This window comes from Pezoporus wallicus, unplaced genomic scaffold, assembly GCF_028554395.1.
Source record: "Pezoporus wallicus isolate ANWC-B61680 ecotype Strahan unplaced genomic scaffold, APGP_CSIRO_Pwel_v1 contig_227, whole genome shotgun sequence".
NCBI lineage: Eukaryota > Metazoa > Chordata > Aves > Psittaciformes > Psittacidae > Pezoporus > Pezoporus wallicus.
Genome location: NW_026635704.1, coordinates 8,554,944 through 8,576,984, shown reverse-complemented (window position 1 = coordinate 8,576,984; position 22,041 = coordinate 8,554,944). Strand labels below are relative to the sequence as shown.

Sequence of the window (22,041 nt, the reverse complement as noted above, 5' to 3'; positions counted from 1 at the left end):
ACAAAGGGTGAGCTTCACAATAATGAATCAAGGATTGCATCAGAAACTCTCTCAGCCAAACCAAGTTTGTTGCAAGGACAACTCAAACACAGATAATAAAAAGCTGTATGCTAGAGAGTGACCTAAAAAAACGAGGGGATAGTTTTTGTACAGACTATGCAGCACACCAAGCTCTATCAAGAACAGCATCACTGGGGGGGGGGGGGGTTGCATCATATGAAATATTATTTGAGATAGATGTGTCCAATTTCCTTGCAAACTACATCAAGCCATCGCAGACCACTGGTCTCTACCCACACCAGCCAGCTAGGAGGCTTTATCACCAGCTGTTCCAGTGGAGTTAGTCTCACTGTTTGAGAGCAGCCTTCAAACACTACCCTGGCTGCTGAGGGTTCATAAAAAGATGGGGTTTTCAACACCAGAAGGGTGCTGAAGTAAAGGTTTGCATTGACTTGTCCCCATCATCCTTTCAAGTATTTTGTACCTCAAGCCCGATGTTCAGGTAGCAGTCAATGGCCAGTACCGGGTTCTTGAAGTTATTAACGGCCTTCGGGAAGAGTTTGTAGGTTGCATGTTGAAGGAATTTCTCCAGGAGGAACTGAGATGGGGCTGCCAACAAGGTATGCTCACTGTCAGGAGCACAGACGTACTGAAGAGGCATTATTGGTGCCAGGCCGTCCGAAACCTGCAAGGAAAGGAGAGCCCCTTTTAACCCACGTGCTCAGTGCACCTCCTCTGCAGGAGATCCTCTAGCTGGGGAAGGGATCACCATGACATGGCAGGAAGAGAGAGAAAGCTGGGGGAAGAATCGAAACTCCCCACTCAATTCTGACGTAGCACCACAGCACAGAAATAAATGAACTCTTTGTTCTGTGGTTGCTAAGTACTTCTGTGGGTATCTGCCTGTCTGAAGAGGGGACATAAGATAGGGAGTTCAAACTGTCACAGCACCCTTCATCCTGCCTTACTCCTGGACAGTACAGGAAATTAAATGACATCCTCCTTGTGCGGAGTCATCCACAGAAAAAGTTCTCTGTGGTGCTCTCTCACAGGCCAGTCCATCACTACAGATTCCACTGCAACCACAAAAAGAGGAAAATTCAGAAAATGACCTCCCAGAAACTCAAATCCAGGGTTCAGTCAGTTAAATTTGAAACGGGGAGGTCATTTTTTAAGAGGGATGGTGTGGGATGTGTTTAAATCCAGCAGGAACACAAACTGTAAAATTCCCAGATTAAAATCAACCCGTAGAAGTATATTTCTGTTTAAAGCTGGCAAAAGTGTAACATGATCTCATATGTTATGAATACTTGTATTTCTCAGCTGGATTTCAGAAGGTTCCCATTTTCAGTGCCCGTCCTCAGGTCTCTTCTTGTCAGCAAGTACAAGGACTGAAAGTCACAAACCAGAAAACACTGGAAACTTGTGGCTCTGCTTAAGTTTATAAACCCAGATCCAATACAACTTGCCTGTGGTATGTCAGCTGTCGAATAAACACCCAATAAATCTAAAAAGCTAGAGAATTTGTTATTCCTAGGAGAAACAGGTCCTGATTTTACCCTTTCCGTATGACAGAGCATAGACTCACACTCACCACGATTTTTGGCTTAACGACAAAGTCCTTTTGTCCTCCAACCTGAATATGTTTCTTCATGACACTGAAGTTGTTGAAGCGGCAGATGAGGAGGCCACTGCTGTTCGTCCGCAGATTGAAATCTACATCTTCACAGAAATACCTAGACATTAAACACAAGATCATCACTAAACCAGCAGTGTGGCTGCTGTGTATGAATATTCACCCTACTGCTGCTGAAATGCACTGGAACGGGCTCAGCAGAGGCTTTTGGAGACTGTCTGATATGGTGCCTATACAAATTCTCTACACGGCTCTGAAGACTCATTCCTTCAGTATAGGAAAGCAGCAGTGGTTATCTTAAAACCAAACAAATTTTCCCTTTTCAGTGTGTCTGTATGCTTCTTCCCCGAATACCAGACCTGGCCAGCCCTCTCATCCTCATCATGTGCTGACATCAATCATTTCCTCCCCTTTCCTTTTTTCTCCCTTTCTTTTTAGCACTTCTTTTAATAGATATTTTAGAACTGAGAGCAGCTCTGCAGTGACCAAACTCCATTTTTGAACAAGCCAGTTTTATATAACATAAGTTTTGATGAACTGGAATCGGGATAAATGTGGCTTTGACAAATATTTGGCTATGGGAGACAAAGCAGCTGAGAAGTAACATTTATCCTGCGCTATTTATGATGTAATTGCTCACTTCTGTGGGCTGATTCCCACCTCATGATTCAACTGGCCAGAGAATGTGAAATCAAGAGCTCTATAAGCCACACCAGACTCCAGCTTATTACAGAATGGTTTGGGTTTGAAAGAGCATTAAAGCTCTTTCAGTTCCAACCCCTTACCACAGGCAGGGACACCTTCCACCAGCCCAGATTGCTCCAAGCCCCATTCAACCTGGCCTTGAACACTGTCAAGGATGGGGCAGCCACAACTTCCCTGGGCAACTTCTTCCATTATCACACCGCCCTCACAGTAAGGAATTTCTTTCCAATATCTAATCTAAATCTCCCCTCTTTCAGTTTAAAGCCATTTCTCCTTGTCCTGTCACTATATGCCTGTCCTAAATTTTTTATAGGCCTTCTTTAGGTACTGGCTTTCACAGGCTACAGTTCCTCACTCAAATATATATATATTGCTTACCTGTTCAGATCATATTGCACATTCTGGGTCAGGTCTATGTTGAGCAGTATAAAGTCATGCACATGGCACCTGGAGAATGGAGCCTTTGCTTTCCTGGCATTCAGCTTGCTGTTCCATTTTTGAACACCCAATATTGCATAATGAACAATTTTGGGGGTGGCTTCAATGTGTTGGAGGACACTCTTCAGCGACACATTCTTGCTGGAACCCCCAGGCTCCAGCGACTGGCTGCAAAACATGATCATACATCACATACAAACCATGCTTATGATTTTTATATAATATACACTGTGTATATATATATATATATACACATTTAAGTATACACAAAGAACAAAGAAATTCCATTAACAGTTGAGAGTGTTTACTTTAGATACTGTAAAAATATATATATTAATGCAGATCTGTTAAAAAATAGCCAACTAATCTTACCCATCAATTTAGTTATTATAAGAAAATGGGCCTTTCAGCAGAATAAGGTCTTACACAGCAATGTAGAAAGGGAAAAGGAATTGCTTTATGCACCATTTTTGGAAGGCTATTTTCTCCATAATGGACAGCACATGCACTGAGAAGGACAGGAGTTTAAAGCCTCCTAAAAAGCTAAAGCTCCCAAAATAAACTATTTTCATTGAGAAACGTATATTGAATCAAACCAAATCATGGAAGTAACATATTGAGAAATCACTCAAATAGCCACTAAAAACAAGAGTGGCTTTAAACAGAGCAAGCACAAGCAGAGGTTTGTTAATGGTACGGCTTGTGGGACACGAATGTAAGGCTAGAGCCAGGTGGAAGTGTTCAACAGCAGGAGGCTGGATGGTCAACAAGACAAATCTAGAGCCTTCCTACTGCTCTGAGTGAAAGAGTGGATTTTGTGCATTTTAGACAACACCACTAACGTGTAGGTGTACAGTTCCTGAGCTATCTGAGTCACAATTGAATGAACGATGTCTTCCGTGAGGCCCTCTGGACAGGCAGCCTAATGTTACCACATCAAAGCCACTACCGAAAGCTGCTTTTGCTTAGCAATATTTCAACTACATTATCAGTACCAGCAGCCCAGTTTTTTCCAGTCATCTGGTCTCTTATACCCTGTCAGATGCTAGACATGAGCCTAAGTCACAGGTGTGCTGCTGTCTGTGCTGAATCAGAGCAGAGACCCCAGTGCTGGGTGGTTACTTACCTTGACTGTTCGTGGGCGCTGTGCATGTTCCACAAGACGCAGGAGTCATCCATGACCACGATGAATGGCCACACACACTGGCGCTTGACTCCCAGTTCCTCCAAGCGGTTCCGTTCCAGTTCTAGATTGTGGTAGGAAAGCTCCTTAATAAGAAACCTTGCAGCACCTGAGAAAATACCAACAGGAGACCTTTATTAGACTTTGTCACTCTCTCCTCCCAGAGAAAGGTTATATCAACATCTGCAGTCATTACCCTTTTACTAATCATAGAATGTTTTGGGTTGGAAGGAGCTTTAAAGGTCATCCAGTTCCAACCCCCTGCCATAGGCAGGGACACCTTCCACTAGACCAGGTTGCTCAAAGCCCCATCCAACCTGGCCTTGAACACTGCCAGGGATGGGGCAGCCACAGCTTCTCTGCACAACCTGTGCCAGTGCCTCAGCACCCCCACAGTGAAGAATTTCTTCCTAATGTCTAATCTAAATCTTCCCTCTGTCAGCTTAAATCCACTCCCCCTTGTCCTGTCCCTAAATGCCCTTGTAAAAAGTCCCTCTCCAGATTTCTTCTATTTTAAAAAGAAATCAATATGTCTCTTTTTCAACATGAGTAAATCTAGCAGGCAGATACCAAGAAGACTGGACATTTTAAAGAGACTATGCACAACACGATTTTGTGGGCATTAATAAAGTAACTTGAACCACGAAAGGCCTGAGATTCTAAAACCAAAGCTACTTAGAAGTTCTTGCAGGAAAAAACTCAGCATCCATGAAAATGAAGTCCGAATTTAAGCCCCCAGTGTTCAGCTATAGTTAATATTTAGCTTCAGCTAAATAAAGGAGCTACAATCTGAAAAAAATCACATGTAAAATGTCTAGAATGAGTGTTCACACAGCAGGGCTGTGTAAAATGAGTGAATGTGGCCTATAAACCATCAGATTTTAAACTGAGAAGGCAGTGATCAATGCAACCGTACATTCCACATGCCTAACAGCAGTTCTTACACGCCATTGAATTTTGCACTGATATTGCTGCTGTTACCACAGCACGAATGTGAAGACCTGCTGCAATGTTTCCTTCAGTCACATGATACACATTGTCCAACATGGATTTTAATATCTTCACAGCAATGCGTTGATGGTGTTTCTTACCAACGCCAGCATTGTTGAACATGCCTGGCAGGACAAGCATGATGTGGTTGGGCCAGTATTTACGGTACAGTGGCATTTCATACTCCTTCACTACAAGGAGGTGAAGGTGGCTGATGCCTTCCATGGCATGGTAGAGGTTCAAGAGGCCATGCTCATGACGTCCACTTGATGGAGTGAAGATAGGACTCTTGACTGCATTCAAATTCTGCTGGAACAGAAGGTATTTTGGCCACATTAGGTAAAAAGCAGGTTATTCCTGATATGGATCTTTATTTATTTACTGTTTATACTGGATTTTAAGATTATTAATCATTGCAACACAAATGAACTGGACACTAGGAATGCAAAATGGGATGATTGTGTTCCCAAAAACTCCAGCTCTAAGGACAGTCAGGCAAGAATTATGCAAAGGACATTAAAACAAAAGGAACACATAAAAAAGAAAACATACACCCTCCACCCCCAGCCACCTACCACTGACTTGCAAATCTCCATCAAGCTGACTGCATTCAGCACATGCAGACAGCAGATGGGTAAGAGCAGCACACGCACCTTGTCAGAAACTAGTGGGAGACGCATGCTTTCTAGCTGTTTTCCCTGCTTGCTAAAGACAAAATGGTTCTCTTTGGACTTGGGGATTATAAAATGCAGTTGAACCTCTTCTCCTAGCATCGAGGATGAAAACGTGAAGGCATGCAGAGTGGAGTCAGAGATCTGTATACAAAGAAAAAAAAAATACAAGGTTTGCAAGCAGGTAGCACATAAGGCACCCATGGTACCTGCCCTTACAGCCCCAATACCGGAAGCCATCAGAGAAGAACACCCAAAATATTCTCTTTCAGTAACTGAAGTTAACTCTATTATATTCTCATTTTCCTCTACCACCGTCCACATTACTTAGGTATGTAACTGACATTGCAATTAAAAGAGTCAGCTTTCTGTACCCAACCAGTCTGGCCAAAGTGGACCTTTCTCAAATCCATTTGAGATGGAAATGATTTAATAATATTTACAAGGAGTAGCTGGAAAGGGATGTTTTACAGGGGCACCTATATGAAGATAGGCTGAAAAAGTTGGGGCTGCTCAGCCTGGAGAAGAGAAGGCTGCATGGAGACCTCATAGCAGCCTTCCAGTATCTGAAGGGGGCCTTAGGGATGCTGGGGAGGGACTCTTCATTAGGGACTGTAGTGACAGGACAAGGGGTAATGGGTTAAAACTTAAACAGGGGAAGTTTGAATTAGAGATAAGGAGGAAGTTCTTTACTGTGAGGGTGGTGAGGCACTGGAATGGGTTGCCCAGGGAAGTTGTGAATGCTCCATCCCTGGCGGTGTTCAAGGCCAGGTTGGACAGAGCCTTGGGTGACATGGTTTAGTGTGAGGTGTCCCTGCCCATGGCAGGGGGGCTGGAACTTGATGATCTTAAGGTCCTTTCTGGCCCTAACTATTCTATGATGCTATGTAGTGACAGGACAATGGGAAATGGCTTTACACGGACAGAGGGGAGACTTAGATTAGATAGTATGAAGAAGTTCTTTACAATGAGGGTGGTGAGACACTGGAACAGGTTGCCCAGAGCAGCTGTGGGTGCCCCATCCCTAGCAGTGCTCAAGGCCAGGTTGGATGGGGCTTGGAGCAACCTGGTTTCTAGTTGAAGGTGTCCCTGCCCATGGCAGGGTGGTTGGAACTGGATGAGCTTTAAGGTCCCTTCCAACCCAAACCATTCTGTGATTTACATGATTCTATGCAACAAACTGTCCAAAAATTTTTCCCAAAAGTTTCAAAAAACAGTGTACTGTGTGCGTGCTGCTCCACAGCAGAACGCACTGACATTCAGATACCCTAGCAGCAGCAAGGCTGCATTAGTATGCTATTTTTCCTGTGGCAATACTCTTCTAAGGATCTAAGTGACCAAAGCAGACCACACCATTAGCAAGGCTATGAAGAATTTGGGTGAGCTTAAGCTTGCACAGTGCTTCACTGATCTATGTAAGTGTATACAAAGTGCCTACATATATGATAAGATTTCATTCTACAGAAGCATTTGTCTTACTACAAGGTTAAATCATTCACTCTTAGCAGTCAGCTTTCTATAATCTTTACTAAAGTATTGAAGTAATTAGCCTAAGTAATGTGAAAAATGAAAGAAGCTTTATTTAGGTTCTCTTAAAGCATTTAAGAATCTTCCTTCATAATGCTTTCTATCCAATGACTCCCCTTTGGATGTGTAATTTCTCTGAGTTCAATTGTAATTCTATATACAAAACTCACACACATGCAAGTAGATGTTTGTATTTATTACTGCTCATTATGTTTGACCACATGCATAAAGATGAGTGAACAACAGATGTCTTTTGGGAGGATTTGCTTGTGTCAATGTACTTGATGAAGCATGAGTTTTAAATCAGACCTGCTGCTGCTGCTCGGAGGTAACTGACATTGTACACTGCCTGGTCAGTGTGTCTACACTGTGATAGCTTAATAGCAAGCTGTTGGAAAAGATCAGCAAGCAAGGAAAGAATTACTTGAGATAAGAAAGTTCCATGTAAGCTGTTGGTGGTGGTTAAGGAATTATGTCTGAGCTATTAACCAGGATAAATCTTACCTGTCAGTTTCCTATGAGCATAACTGTTTGTTTTAGAGATCAAAAGTTTTTTTAACTCAACATTTAAAAATTATCAGTTTTGTCCAGTGACTCACAAGCTACTGCTGAGAAGCATGCACAGTTACATGCAAAGGGAGGAAGAAGCAGGCCTTCCAGTCTCCCATCACAGGTGACACCTGAGCAAGACAAGCACCTCAACTTTACAGTCCTCTCCCATGAGATACTGCGAACCCTCTGGGCAGGCTGAATAATGCTTAGGCTGGAGACAACTAGTCACAACATTCACCCTTTGTCAGAGGCAGTAGGAGAGGAGAACTGCTCATGCAGAACGCAGCAGACACAGTTGATGCTCCGGGGTCTGTATCTCAATATCTCCCCTGAGAATGGAAAAATTAAACAATTCCATCTCAGGGAAGGTGAAAGCATGAGTGCTGACACCAGAGCCCTACACTTGGAGAGACCACAGAAAACTCCATGATGCAGTTTACCCTTGGACCTTGACACCAACCTGTACAGCAGGATTGACATCCATATACTGATGGCACTGCTCACAGTGGTGGAACGTATTGTAAGCTGCATATTTAGTCAACATCATGGACACAGTCTCCCTTTTCTTAGGTTCCTCCGATTTGGCTTCTTTGCTTGTTTCTGTGCACAAAGAAAAACAGTAACAGAAATTTTACAAGTGTTAAAAAGTGAAATGTGATCCCAGAAACAACCATAAAGAACACACAAATCGTTTTGCTCCATGTCATTTTGGAGATTAAAGGCTCTTGAGAACTCGCAGGTTCAACTGAACCAATAAGAACTGATTCTTTGTAGTAAAGTATTCCTAAAAAACTCTACATTTTACCCACCTTGTTTCACTCTTGAGAGTTGTTCCGTGTATACGGGACTTACAGTTCTGTACTTGGGGTCATGTACACTCAGGTCAAAAGACATTTTGCTGAAGATTTCAATGTCCGGCCAGTGGTCATTGCTAGACTGGGTAATTTCACTGTTTTCTGTGTGATCTGCAACAACACACTTGAGGTAAGCAGCACCAGACACCCACTGAATGGCATTTACATGATGTTTGCTGATTTACAATTGCAGAGGAACTCACACAAGTGCACACAGAGATATCATCATTGAACATCATATACATTGCCAAAATTGAAAAACTATAGTGCACACAAAGCCATTTCAAAGAAATGGCAATTCCTTAGAAACTGCATGCAGGTGAAGAAGCCTCATAGGTATCTTCCCCCTGCTCTGCTCCTTATTGAGCTGCTGAGGTATAAGTCACTCTGGTTTAAGCATAAAATGCTCAAATCAATGGCCCTATCTGCGCAGAAGATACAGGGGTAATCTGGGTCTTCTCTGTGATGGAATGAGGAGCACTGGGTAAATGAGAAGCAAAGTATCCAAAGGCAGAAGGAAGGAAGCAAAGAGAAAGAAGCTGTTCGCATTTATGAACTAGTACCTGGTGTTACATGATAAAGACAGCAAGAGACAGTCTTCTGTTACAGAATGGGATGTGGCCAGCAAGGACCAACTGGAACTTCTTTGATCCAACAGAGAGAAATCTGAAGTAGAAAATCAAGTTTACGTAATGAGAACATTAGAAAGCACTGGCCAAGGAGAGCAGCTTTGAACTGTGGTTGAACATGAGATGATTCAGTTTAAAATAAGATGCCAGAGCACACAAAAGTCAGTGTGTAACTGAGGTCACTGATTTTAGAAAAGCAAATTCAGATGAAATGAAAGTTGGGTCTACAGACAAGCATGGGCACACCCTGCCCTGACTGATGTGATAGGAAGTGAGCCAGCAGCGGTTCAGAGGCCATTAACCTCACTGGCACTGTGCTTCACTCAAATTACCATCCGGTGGGGGTCACGTGAAGTGTTTTAGTTTGTCAAAATCCTGAGAAAGCTCACTCTAAGTCGGCTGGCCTGAGAACCCCAAGGACTTGCCCATGAATGAGACTGACTTCTTGGAATTGCAGTTGTCAACCAACCAGTAACCAGCATATCAAGCAAAATAAAAACACAAGGAGGAAGAGGCTTCAGAGGGACTACACCAGAAAGACACTAAGAACCAACCAAGTGTATGAAGAATGGAAAAAGCTCACTAGTGAATGAAGTTTTGTCTTAAACATCAGCAAGTGTGTGACAAAAAAAGCTCTATCAAATGTCAAGCTGAGGTAGACCTCAGAGAAGTGCGTAAAACCAATCATTTTATTTGCTATATCACCTCAACTATATAAATTTAAATACATTTTTTAATTTTTTTTACTTTGATGATTCTATTTTCAAGGGAATAAAAGGTTTACCATAGGCCAAGACAGAAACAAAACTGACATCTTAATACACACTTGAAACAGAGAGAAAGAATAATCTCCATGCCAGTTTTCTGAAAGAACAGGTTTGTGACATCTGGCAGGAGACTGATTGCAATGCAAGCATTAAGTATATATTATCACCATTCAAGAGGAGACACAAGAATCTACAGAGCTCTGGGTCCATTACTTTGACTTCGGTAATATTCAAAACTTGGAGAGTTATGAAAGACATTGAAGTAAATGAAAAATGCAAAAACATGGCTTAACCAAAGCAACCCTGTGTAACTTTCATTATACAGCTATGATGCATCTATTTCTCTGAACAAAGGAAAAACAACACATCTTATCCGTCTGGACTTAAGTATTTAGTACAATACTACATGACAAATTATTAATACAGGTGGAGACAGTGAATGGTCCATAAACTGAAAAAGTTGATTAAACAGAAGATGGCAGCATGTAACACTGTAAGCATTAAGGCAGATGCTGATTACCAATGAAGGTAAAGGATCAGTGGAGGGACACCCTGTTTAATATTTCCTCTAAAGTAACCAACTCAAAAAAAACCCATTGGTTTAAGTTTGCCAATGGTACATTCTGAGAGTCATTGTCAATACGGAGAAGGAGGTAAAGACCATCCACAAAGAATTCAATGCCCTCAAAAACTGTAACAACAGAAACTGGGTGATATTTAACATTAAAAATATGAGTAATATGTACGATCAAGGACTAATAACAGGCATTTCTGCAGCAGGATGTGGGCACCTCGGTTGGAAACAACTGAGTTGCAGAAGAACCCACAAGTACAAGCCACATATCAGTGCCAGGGAAATGGGAGAATGGAAGAGACAAGTGCAATCATTGGTTTCATCAGTCATGGGACTTTCAGTGGATGCAAGGAAATACATGAGCCAACTCACAAGTACACTGGGTTGGCTAAGTATCCCACAGAACGCCACACTCAGTTCTGGTCACCCATGTACCAGAAGGATAAACTGAAAATAGATGTGCAGGCAAGGAGCCACTATGGAGAATGGAGAGCCCGTCATTTGTGAGGATCCTGTAAGAAGACCCAGGCCACCTAGATGAATGATGACCGATGGTAAAGCTGCTATCTGACTACACCATAGAAGTAAACGTCAAAGAAGATAGAAAGTATTTTAGTTTACATTATTATTTTCTTTGGTCCCAAAGAGAACATTTATAACGGGGACAGGAACATCTTTGGAGAATAAAATAGTATTTTCAATCACCAGAATGCTAGGGCTCTGAAAAAGCATTCCAATAGAAGTAGTGGGAGTTAAAAAAAGCCACAACCAAAAACCCAGACAAACCCGAACTACTCTTCTGATGGAGTTCCATGCATTCCTGGCTGGGGTGTGACACATTGCTGTGATCGCAACAACCCAGACAGCATGGTGCACAACTTCTCTTACATTTTCATTTATCATCCTAAGTTTCTGGGGTACTTTAGTTCAAATAATAGGGGAATAACAGCCCCCAGAGCTCCAAATCAAAGAAAAATATATTTGTTCTTAATTTAATATGTGTATTTCTGCTCAGAAAATCCTTAGTCTTGTCAAAGGTTTGACAAGAATGGGATTTTCAGGATGCTAGTCTAATGGTCATAAGATTTATGCACCACGGAGCTCTCTTCACTACAAAAGCACAGAGTTGTGTAAATAGCACCCTGAAGAGGACTAACTTTTAAAAGGATTTGGGCTTCTAAAGGCAAAGTTCTGCCACAGCAGTTAATGGATCCATGAGAGCCAACAAATGAGCACAAATCCAAAGAGGTTCCCCCTCCCCTTTTTCCTCAGTGTAAGATCTGTAAACTGCAGAGAACAGTCTTACTGAAAACTTGCATTTAATTTGTAAATAAACATAAGTAGCAGTAATGTCTCAGCCAGAAACAGACAGCTGTTAAATATCCTCTCTGCTTAAAAGCAACTGGTGCTTAAAAACTAGCCAGGAGAGATACTCTGAGCAGTTGTTACCCATTTACAGTTCTGTGTTCACTTTCATTTTAGTGCTATCCAAGTATATCAAACCAAAATACATATAATAGCTCTCGGCTAAGCCAAATATAAAATTTACATTTTTATTAATATATACTGAAATATACACAGACACCTACAGTAAGTCTGGCTACACACTAATGGACATGACAAGTGGTAGGTGTAATTTATAGTCTTCCTGTGAGCCTCAAAATTTGTCACTGCTGAATACTATGTAAGAGAGGCTCTTTATAATGTGTATTAAGAACAATTACTAAATACTTACTGGCATTAATTTCTTCTTCATCATACACATCTACTTCCAGCAACCGGATCAGCATGCGGAAGAGAATCCTTAGGAACTGCAAGTATGAGCCAGTCTTTCCTACCTGAGCCAGAGATGGAAAGAAGTCTAAATCCCAGCTGAGACTAACGTGAAGGAAGGGTACATTTCAGATAAATGTCTTTGGGCTCACCCTGTTCTACCTCTGCCTAAAAACATAACAAGACATAATATTCCCCATTATGCTGAAGACTATACAAAGTTGATCGGGGAGCACAATCTGACCCACAGCCAGTATCATTTTTGTATGCAGGGAGATGGGCAATGATAACTGCTGCCCTATTGATTGCGCATGGCAATTTTATACCCAGTGCCATCCACATGTATTTCATTTAGGCTAAAATATGACATACAGCATTACTCTTCCTCATATGACATACAGCATTACTCTTCCTCATATGACATACAGCATTACTCTTCCTCTCCCTACCATTTCCAGCATGGACTTAACCTTAAAATTTGACTAATTTTTTGACCTCAAAATACATTACTGCATGCAACCTTGCAGGGTGCCTTTACAGTACAATCTGCAGTCCTCATGATCGGTCCTCCAGTCCTGCTAATAAGGCAAGAGGAAGGAACTGTTCTCTTACTTGTGGTGGTCCTGTCAAAAGCAGCCGCCTGGGGTGAAAACTCCTTGAGCCAGACGCCTCACCCTGATTGCTGAAGTCTGCATGGTGCTGCCGGGCTGTCGTCCACTGCCTGTTGTAGAGGGACTGTTCTTCACTGCTCATGTCCTTGTGAAGCAGAGGCCTCAGAGAGCCTACCCAAGACACATCAGCATGAGGCAGGAGGGATGAGGAAGAGGGTAAATTCCCGCTTTTCTGTGAGCTCAGGAGACAGTAGGCAGCTTTTGACAGGATGACAATGCGCGGCAGTGCAGCACGGAGGGCCTTGCTGTCTTTGGCCGAGTGGGCAGGCCACCGGAACGTCTGGGAGACCGAAGACAGTGATGACAGTTTTGAAGTGGTGCTGCTTGCCATCTGGTTACCCAGGGAGTCACATTCTTGTTTCAGGGTCTCTCCAGCTGTGAAAGTTCCCTCATCTACTGAGCTGTGCGCCACAGTCTGAAAGTTAAGTGATGGTGCTTGGTTCTGGGACTTGTCCGCAGCACTCGAGGAGCTCACGCCATTGTCAGCCAGGGAACCTGGGGAAACAAAGAGCAGGCAATGAACAGACACCGGCTAGCATAAGAAAATCATGAACTCATCTGATCTATGGGACAATCCCAGCATACAAATACTTCTGTTCAGTGAGTGCTGCTGTGGCTTAGGGCAGTGAAAAGAAATCATTGACATCTATCTGTCCCCCTCTTGCTGGAGAGGCAACAGCCTTTGGATTTGGAATTTCATGGTTCAACTTCCTAAACTTCAAGTATAACATACCACTGTATATATAGATCAGCTTGACCATACTTCCTATGGAAAACAGAGTATTTGTTTCACTGCAACTTTAACGGGAACTTGGCTATGCTCCCTCCTCCATACCAGTCAGGTTTATTTAGCATATGGAAAGATCTGGTGCATGGCAAAGATATAGTTCTGCTATCTCAATACCTCAAACTCATAGGGAAACAAACGGAAGGACCCAGAGGTGCTGAAGAATGCAAAGAAGGGAAGTCTTGCTGGGAGATGAGGCTCCACAGATGCCTGAAGAGGTAGGGCAAGACCCAGCCACTGTGCTGGTCTTGACAAGGTGGCAAATACTGATCCTCACCCATAGCTACCCCTGCAGTTCCAGAGCATTTTTCTATTCTTAAATTTTTACAGCCTCCATTTCTACTCTGATTTTTAAGATCTTTTCAGGATCCACTGGACAGAACTAGCAACAAACATGAAATGTAAGTTTAAAAACAAAAATCACAAGTGATTTAGCTTGTAATACAGCTACGGTATACCATCCTCCCACTGCATCCTCTTTCAGTGGTAGACAGGAAAACTGCTCACTGTGGAAAGAATCTGCGGCTAACATTTCATTGTGTAGCCTGCAGCAGGACGCAGCTAAGCAACCTGCATCTCAGTGTTTGCATTCAACTTCCAGTGACGCAGGAATGAAGACTTGTTTTTCAGACCAACAGCAGAATAACTGACCTGACGTTCCAGTGACGGCACTGCTATTACTCTGGGGTCGGTCCAAGTCTATCAACAGCTCATCAGACTCATTCTCGCTACCATTAGCCTTCTCATGCTCCTTCTCACTAAGGTCAAGAGCTACAACAGGCCCTCGAATTGCCTCCTTCGAGACGTAACAGCATGCCAAACCTACTTCTTGCTCTAACGCAGTCCGGGTTAAGTAGCTTGAGTCAATTAGTCGAAGGTCACAGTATTTCAACGACCTAGAAAACCCAACCCAAGAAAAAAGAAAGTTTTGTTTTCTCTGACTTTGAAGAATACCCCTATCTTCAGTTGCTTATTAAATATTCACGAATAATTTTATTAGCCAATAAATATAAAATTCTTTTAAAATATTCAGCACAGAACTTATGCTCCCTGGTACTTTGCACAAACATTCAACTGACCCAACAGTACTATAGTTTTCACAAAGCAGCTGTACTTTGCTCACACTGCACTTCCCAAAATTTTAAACTGTTCCCAAATAAAGTCTTCTAAAATACAATTTTTTAAGTGAAAAAATAGCCAGATGTTATCAAGCCACTTCTCCACCTTACAGCTTATCTGAACATGTTAGAGAACAAGAATAATAACAGCACCTGGGGAAAGTTTCTCCCAGAGGGTCTTTGCCAGTTAGAATAACAATGCAAGGTAAACCTTCCAAATCCTGATAGGTGCGAGGAATCCAGTCTTCCTGCTCATTGCCCCTCCAAGCCTGTGAACAGAGAAAATTCCAATCACATCTAAATGACCTTCACATACTGTTCTGTGGTGGTTTTTTTTAGTTTGTACTTTTTCTCTGTATACACTGTTTGTTTACTCGACAGCCAACAGGAAGGGGACCTTAGGTACAGGCATGCACTTTTGCTGGTAGCCAACCATTAGCCAAGCATTAAATGCAAAGCAAAAGGATGCATAGGATATGTTATTCAGTGCTGGAAACATACATCTGGTGTAGTATTAGTGCAGTCTGTCAGAGAAGAGTGCAGTTGATGCCTTCAGTTTCAAGCTGGTACAGACGAAAGTTCTTTGAAATTAATACAAGGATACAGTAAGACCTTCAAGTGAAACATGAAAATGATTCAATGAACCTTGCTAAATTATTCAACATAATGGAAGAGTATATAAAAAAAAAAACAAAAACATTTTCCCTTTCACTGGAGGTAATCCCACAAGAAAGGACTCCTTACCTACAGTCTACCAAGGCCCAAGACCACAAAACTACACCATTTTCCCTTATCATTGGAAAGGCTGGTCCTATGTCCAACCTTCAGACCCCTTGGTTCAGTTCTTTCTGGCCCTGGATGAGCCCATGTGTGTTCTCTGTGTTGGATGCAGCCTCCTAAAAACGTTGCTCTACCTTGAGCGATAACATCTTTCTTGCTGTGTTGCACAGTGCCCAAATGATAAAGCCAGTTTTTGACTAAGACAGCACCCTACAGTAACTGTTAAAAGGAAGTAAAACTGAAAGATTCAGAGACTCTCCCTTAGAAAGGAAACAAGCCATTCTACCTCTGCCAATACCAAAATCTTAAATAAAGCTGAAATGCAAAAATGCAGGCTTCTATCCAACCATTCCTGTGAATACATTATGGGTACTGCCAGGAAAAACACAGCTTCTTAGATCACTGACCAGTCAAGACAGATCAGCAGAGATGCTCTTTCCATATAACCCAGAGACTATGTTTCCATGCTGATCAAACATTAAGATCTCTCTAGACAAGGAAATTAAGCCCTAACCATTACAGAATCACCAAATATTTGAGCTACAGCATATCACACTGCTGGAAAAAAGTTTATCCTTTTTTCTTGTTAATAATGGACAAAATCAGTCATGGAGAAGACTCTTGTGTAGCTCAGGCACAGAATCTACTTTGCCAAGTCATGACAGCAACCCAAATTACTCAAACTGCCCATTAAAAATAATACATATATATAACACTTTTCTTAGCACAGATGTGCAAGACAACAAGGCGCAGCTGTCTTGACAGCCCAATAAGACTTATGCAGGATTGGTGGAAAACACATTGTGCATGAGGAACTCTATTTTGAATTCCCTCTTGATTCTTCTAGCCTCAACGTTTCCCTTGACCTTTTCTATCCTTACCCTTCCTTTTCTCCAGAAAGGCCATGGTTTGTGAGTAATCTCAGCCAGATGAAGGGGATTGAAAAGGAGGATTCACTAGGAGATCAATGGCTCAATGTGTCATCTGACCTTCTGAAAATTTCCACTGAAAATAACTCACGATTTTTATTAAGAACATGGTTAGAGTAATACTCGCCTTTTCTGCTATGGTTCTATTCTCTTTCCCCACTCTTGATTTCTTTCCCCTGCTGATCTCAGCATCCTCTGTATAACATGTTTACAAAAAGAAATTATTATTCCAACTCTCTAACAACATATACTGGCTCAGTAAAGCGGCCTCGGCAGCAGAGAGAGATTTTCTGGCTTGGCAAGTTTAGTCTAGTTGAACTTTAGTGCTACCCTGCCTCTCCAACAATGGAAGTTTCTGCAAAAGTGCATGGATAGACACTTAAATAGGGAAAGACACATCCAAAGCTGGTTTTCTTTCCGCTAGCCTAAGGACCTAAAAAGAAGCCTGAGTGCCTGAGGCTTTGAGCTCTAAACTTGCATACAGAAGATGCATTTCTTGATCATCTTACTCATGAGGGACAGAGAGCTGCAGTCCTCTGGGCTCCTCTCTTCTGAACGTCTCCCAAATGGTTTGATTCTTGTTATGCTTAAAGGGTATGACATGACAGCATGCCTGGTCAACAAAACAGTTATTTAAATTTTCATCTCTTCTTTCATTCTGTACCTCTGGGTGTATCACCTCTCTTGAAGACTGGCTCCCAGATAGAGAGGAATGACCTATCTGGATAGCTAGAAGGCTTGTCTAACAGAGAAGGGAACAGTCCAGTTCCCAGCACTGTAGAGACAGCTGCCCAACTTCCCTGCCCTGTTGTAGCACCACACACACTGCTAAAGCCCTCTTAGGGAGAAGCTAAGCTAAGTCAAACTTTTCAGCCGGGGTCACTAACAGCTGTAACTTTTCCCTCCCTGCCCCTGAAAAAGGTCATGACAAAGTCTCATCCACGCTGCAACCTGTTATTGATGGAAGCAGCATTTTGAGCCTCAGTCTCATCAGAAAGCACTTACTAGCCCAATATTGTACCCCTTGGCCAAAAATATGGCCTGGGTGCTCACAGTAGAAGCAGGCAGCAATTAGTTCCCCGCTTGCTCTAGTCCCCCAGCTTCAGCCCTCCACCAGGAGAAAAGTCAAACAGCACAGAAAGACTAAATCAAAACTGCCTGCAATAAACTAAATTCAATGGGAGCATGTCTGATGAATTTTATAATGGGAATCGGTTGCACAAACATATGCTCACACCATTTCAGATACCCCACATTATCCCAGGCACCAGACTAGCAGATATGGCAGCCCAGCACAAGACTCACAGGTGACCTTCATCATTCTGAAATACCCAATCCTAGGTAACTCGCCTAAAAAGACACTACAGGCTTATCTTTGAGCAACTGAATTCCTCTCCTCACTCCCTTTATATGCATGTTTCAGAACTGAGTGGGTTTTTTTTCTAGTCACCTGCAAGTAAAGAAACAAGTCCAGAATCCTACAGCTTTGTTTACTCCAAAGAAGCATCTTGTGTTCTGGGAGAAAGGAATAAGAAGATTTAGAATTTTTTTCATTATCTGCCTGATCAAATTCCTCTATTCCAGATCAATGGCTACATAGATATTCACCTAGAACAGCTTCATACTCTATGCTGATCTGCTCCAATGAACTTACAGGCTGCTCCAGCAATGTGTAAGGGATGCAACCCTTTACACAAAGGGCCACAGAGATGCCCCCACAGGACTCACAGTCCAGAATGATTTCAGGTTGGAATTAATACCTAGTGAATAAACAAAATCCCAGCAGCACAGAGCTGCTACCCGCATGTCATTTTCTCCTTCACGACTACTGCTTTCCTCTCTACCCTCTCCTGCTGCAGACAGGGTTTGAGAAGCAGAGATGGTAGCTTCCCTAATGGACATTTTATCTGCTTTTGATTGTAGGCAAGCAGTTTAAGAAAGGCTCACAAAATTAATTCCTTTTCTGCATGGATTTGAATATACTGCATAACTCATAGCAGAAACAGAAAATTATTCTCTGTGTAAGACTTAAAGCAAGGATCAGACAGAGAAACAGTATTACTTTCAGGCTGGTACCTAAGGCAGGCAATCCATTTCCTTTGCTTTAATGTAGTGAGGTTAATTCAGGAAGTGGGTTTGGCTAGTTGAACCATGCTCTTATAAACCCATGCAAAAGTTTAGCCTGGTGCATATTTGTTGGGCAGAAGAAGCTTTTCAGCATGCAGTGGTTTGAGAAAAGAAGTCTATGTCAAACAGCATGTTTTACCAGTTATCAGAAGGGCAGAAGATGGATGGACAGAGCAGACAACAGATACGCTAGACAGACAGATAAGTAGGTGAAAAGAATTAGTTTGCCTATGGAAATCTGCACTCTCCTTTCAGACATGAACCCTATCTGACTCATGCTGATAATTCAGCTTTAAGAAGTGAGATAATATCCAGTGTTTGACTTCATACACCAGTAACAAGTCAGGGCTTTTCCAAGTTTCTAAATTATTTATGCTCATAAAAAGTATAGTATACTTCTGTGGAGACAGATACAGAACATGCACCCTTTTCCTAGAGAATAGTTAACCTAAACACATGGGAATAAACGCAAAACATGTACAACAGTTAGGTGACTACAACAGATACACAAACAGCTATTTAGTTTCTGCTAACCTTTAACCGTGTCACAAAGTGTTTCGCGACTGTCAGCTCTGAGGCAGGATTCCCAAGGAGGATCTCAAAACGATACTGCAGACCTAACTTGTCTCTTACTTCTTGCAACCTCTCCTTGGCCAGCATGGCGAGCTGCACAGATGGCACCCTAATGACAAGCATGTGGCCACAACCATTCTTATCCTTTCCTGGAGAAGTGATAAGGTCATCCATTATGCTGAGTGTCTCGGGTGTGCTGTGATCTCTTAGTGAGGCCATGGTTGTGAGAGCCATCAGAGCTTGGGAATACTGCTGAATGAGAAGGTAGCAACGGATGACCATGCTGTGCAGCCGGGGATACCTTTGAGGAGATAACAGTTCTGTGTTAGCACATGCAAAATCACAGTCATGTCTGAAAATTGGCCAAAAAAAAGGACTGTGTGGTAAAGAAGTGCCTATTTTTTTTCAGTACTGCTCAAAGAATGAAGCCTTCCATCTTCATGGACAATAATTTTGCACAAAATATGTGTTTCAAGTAAATTAATATAACATGGTCCACATACAGAAGGTAAAAGGCCAAGGCCTGTGCTCAAGTGACAGGAATAATAGACTTCTTTTACCCTCATCTGAGCCACCTCCCGCTAGACCAGGTTGCTCAAGGCCCTGTCCAGCCTGGCCTTCAACACTGCCAGAGATGGAGCATCTCGCTTCCACTTTACTCCAACAGCACAGGCTAATAATTGCTTTGCTGACCACAGGTTTTCCTTAGAAGAACTTCGAGGACCATTTCTGCTTCAAGTAGTTTGTGGGAGTAATACTTCATAATTTCACACCTCTCAGCTTCTCACCAGAAAGAGTTACCAATAGGGATTGCTGGCTCTGAGCTAAATCTGAACATTCATTTTGCCTTTTAACTTACATAGCAAATACTTCTTTTCTCTCTCATTACAGCTATATGCAGAGATATGAACTTAAAAAATAAATCGCTAAGAAAAAAAATTAAAAGCTATTTCTAGACATTCCCCATGAGCTCACTCACCACCATAATACAGAAAAAGCCCTATGCTATTACGTCTTGGTTGCTAGTCTTGTGCCACATACGTCCAAATGACTGAAACAACTAAAGTTCCAAATTTCTCTGGTCTCTTTCTTGAGAAATTTAATAGACAACATGGGATCCATCTGAGTAAAGTTTTCTGTCTGTCTTTAAGCAGTAGGTTCTGTAGCTCGCTCTGTATACCATAAGCCAGTCATTAAATCAGCAGATTTTTAAAACAGTTTCTATTCTTTCTCCCATAAAAGTATCCCCTTGCACTTTTGTTACTAAAACAAATGAAACCTTTCTTCCTAACACCAAATTACTATATTGACCTAAATAAAATAGGAGAAACAGTACTGAAGACAGAACAATCTGTGTTCTAGTAAATATGAAACACAAGAACTACAGCTTGAACTGTTACAAGGAATCTTGTCCTGCTGATACACAGGATAGACTTAACTCCACATTGATGGAAATGAAGTATTGTCCTAATTCCTGTAACGTGCACATTTAATTATATCTTGGATAGCTGCTGTGACAGTAGCTTGTTCAGGCAGCTACAGGATAATAACAGACTCTGAGCTGCAGGAACCAAAACCATAACCAGCTAATGAAATAACGAAAATGATGTGTTTGAACCAGTATTCCTTACTTGAGCCACTACTGACAGTTCTGTTGGCAGTCTCAACAAGAAAGGCAACAGGAGGGGTGAGGTATGAAACCTTTGATACCTTCTCAGCTTAGTGGTGGGTGAGCCAAAAGAGGAAAGCAGCACAGCTGAGCCTGCACTGCTGCTGAATGGGCCTATTCTCTTCTTTATACAAATGACAGATATCCTTCTTCAACAGCACTAGGTTCGTCACAACAATAAAACTGTACAGATTCACAGATTCCAAAATCAGCATCAAAGGTCATCATGTCGTCATCCCTCCCTGTAATGGGGCTAATAAATATATCTGTATCCTTAAGATCCCAATTAAGCAGAATTCCAAGCTCCCATGTTAATTATTTACCTTTCTAAAAGCGTGTTGACCATTTTTTCAAAGGTTTCATCACATCTCAAAAGGGGACTTGTGACTCCCCATTGGAGGGATTTGCTGTATTCATTTAAACCAAAGTACAACTTGTCTTCATTTGCTGCATCATCCTGTTCCATACAGAGATAGATAGCAAAAACATAAGGAAAATTGGAACCACTTTTAATTTGTTTTGTAATTTAAAATAATTATTGGAAAGTATTTTCCGAAGCAAAGTATCCTTTCTTTTCATCCATTCTCCCTCAGTGATGCTATTTGTTTCAAAGAATACAAGAAAATGTAAATTGGTTTAATTATTTTTTACTGGATTTATTATTTGTCTACAGCCAAGACAGACAGGCGGAGGTCCTTGCAAATCCTTAAATATATCTCCTACCTGTAATTGCATTGGGTTTCTAGAATCCTGCTCACTATTTTATGATTCCCCATCTCTGGCTTTGTATCTACTGACACCTGTTATTTCTATTTAAAGCAGAACCTGAAAACGAAGGATTATTCATTCCAAACTTTTTCTTGATTGCCAGATTCTATCCATTTCTAATGGCAATCAGAAACTAGTCATTTGTTTGCTTGATTGTAAATCTGCAGACAGCAATCAGAAAGGCAGAACATTTGCTGCCTCAAATTTCATGAGGCCTTTGCTGGAAGCACAGCACATCTCTGGTGCATTTACATCACCAGTAATCACAAGGAATGCAATAAATTACATACAGTCTCTCCTTTTTTGTGGGTTATTTTTTT

At 41.8% G+C, this 22,041-nt stretch overlaps 1 protein-coding gene across 10 annotated transcripts in view; it reads right to left on the bottom strand.

Moving 5' to 3' along the window:
- The window catches only part of GREB1L (GREB1 like retinoic acid receptor coactivator), a 136,821-nt gene that overhangs the window by 3,876 nt on the left and 110,904 nt on the right, over nt 1-22,041 (bottom strand). For 7 of the 10 annotated variants that reach the window (XM_057397575.1, XM_057397580.1, XM_057397584.1 and 4 more), the window contains 14 exons: nt 21,277-21,410; nt 19,246-19,585; nt 15,029-15,144; nt 14,409-14,653; nt 12,912-13,465; nt 12,262-12,364; nt 8,512-8,667; nt 8,163-8,302; nt 5,606-5,767; nt 5,054-5,261; nt 3,906-4,071; nt 2,720-2,947; nt 1,595-1,736; nt 485-685 (listed from right to left, as the gene is read on the bottom strand). In XM_057397575.1, coding sequence (XP_057253558.1) covers nt 485-685; nt 1,595-1,736; nt 2,720-2,947; nt 3,906-4,071; nt 5,054-5,261; nt 5,606-5,767; nt 8,163-8,302; nt 8,512-8,667; nt 12,262-12,364; nt 12,912-13,465; nt 14,409-14,653; nt 15,029-15,144; nt 19,246-19,585; nt 21,277-21,410 — 2,895 coding nt within the window. The remainder of the gene's footprint in view (nt 1-484; nt 686-1,594; nt 1,737-2,719; nt 2,948-3,905; nt 4,072-5,053; nt 5,262-5,605; nt 5,768-8,162; nt 8,303-8,511; nt 8,668-12,261; nt 12,365-12,911; nt 13,466-14,408; nt 14,654-15,028; nt 15,145-19,245; nt 19,586-21,276; nt 21,411-22,041) is intronic. The other 3 variants (XM_057397578.1, XM_057397581.1, XM_057397583.1) reach the window with 1 other exon arrangement.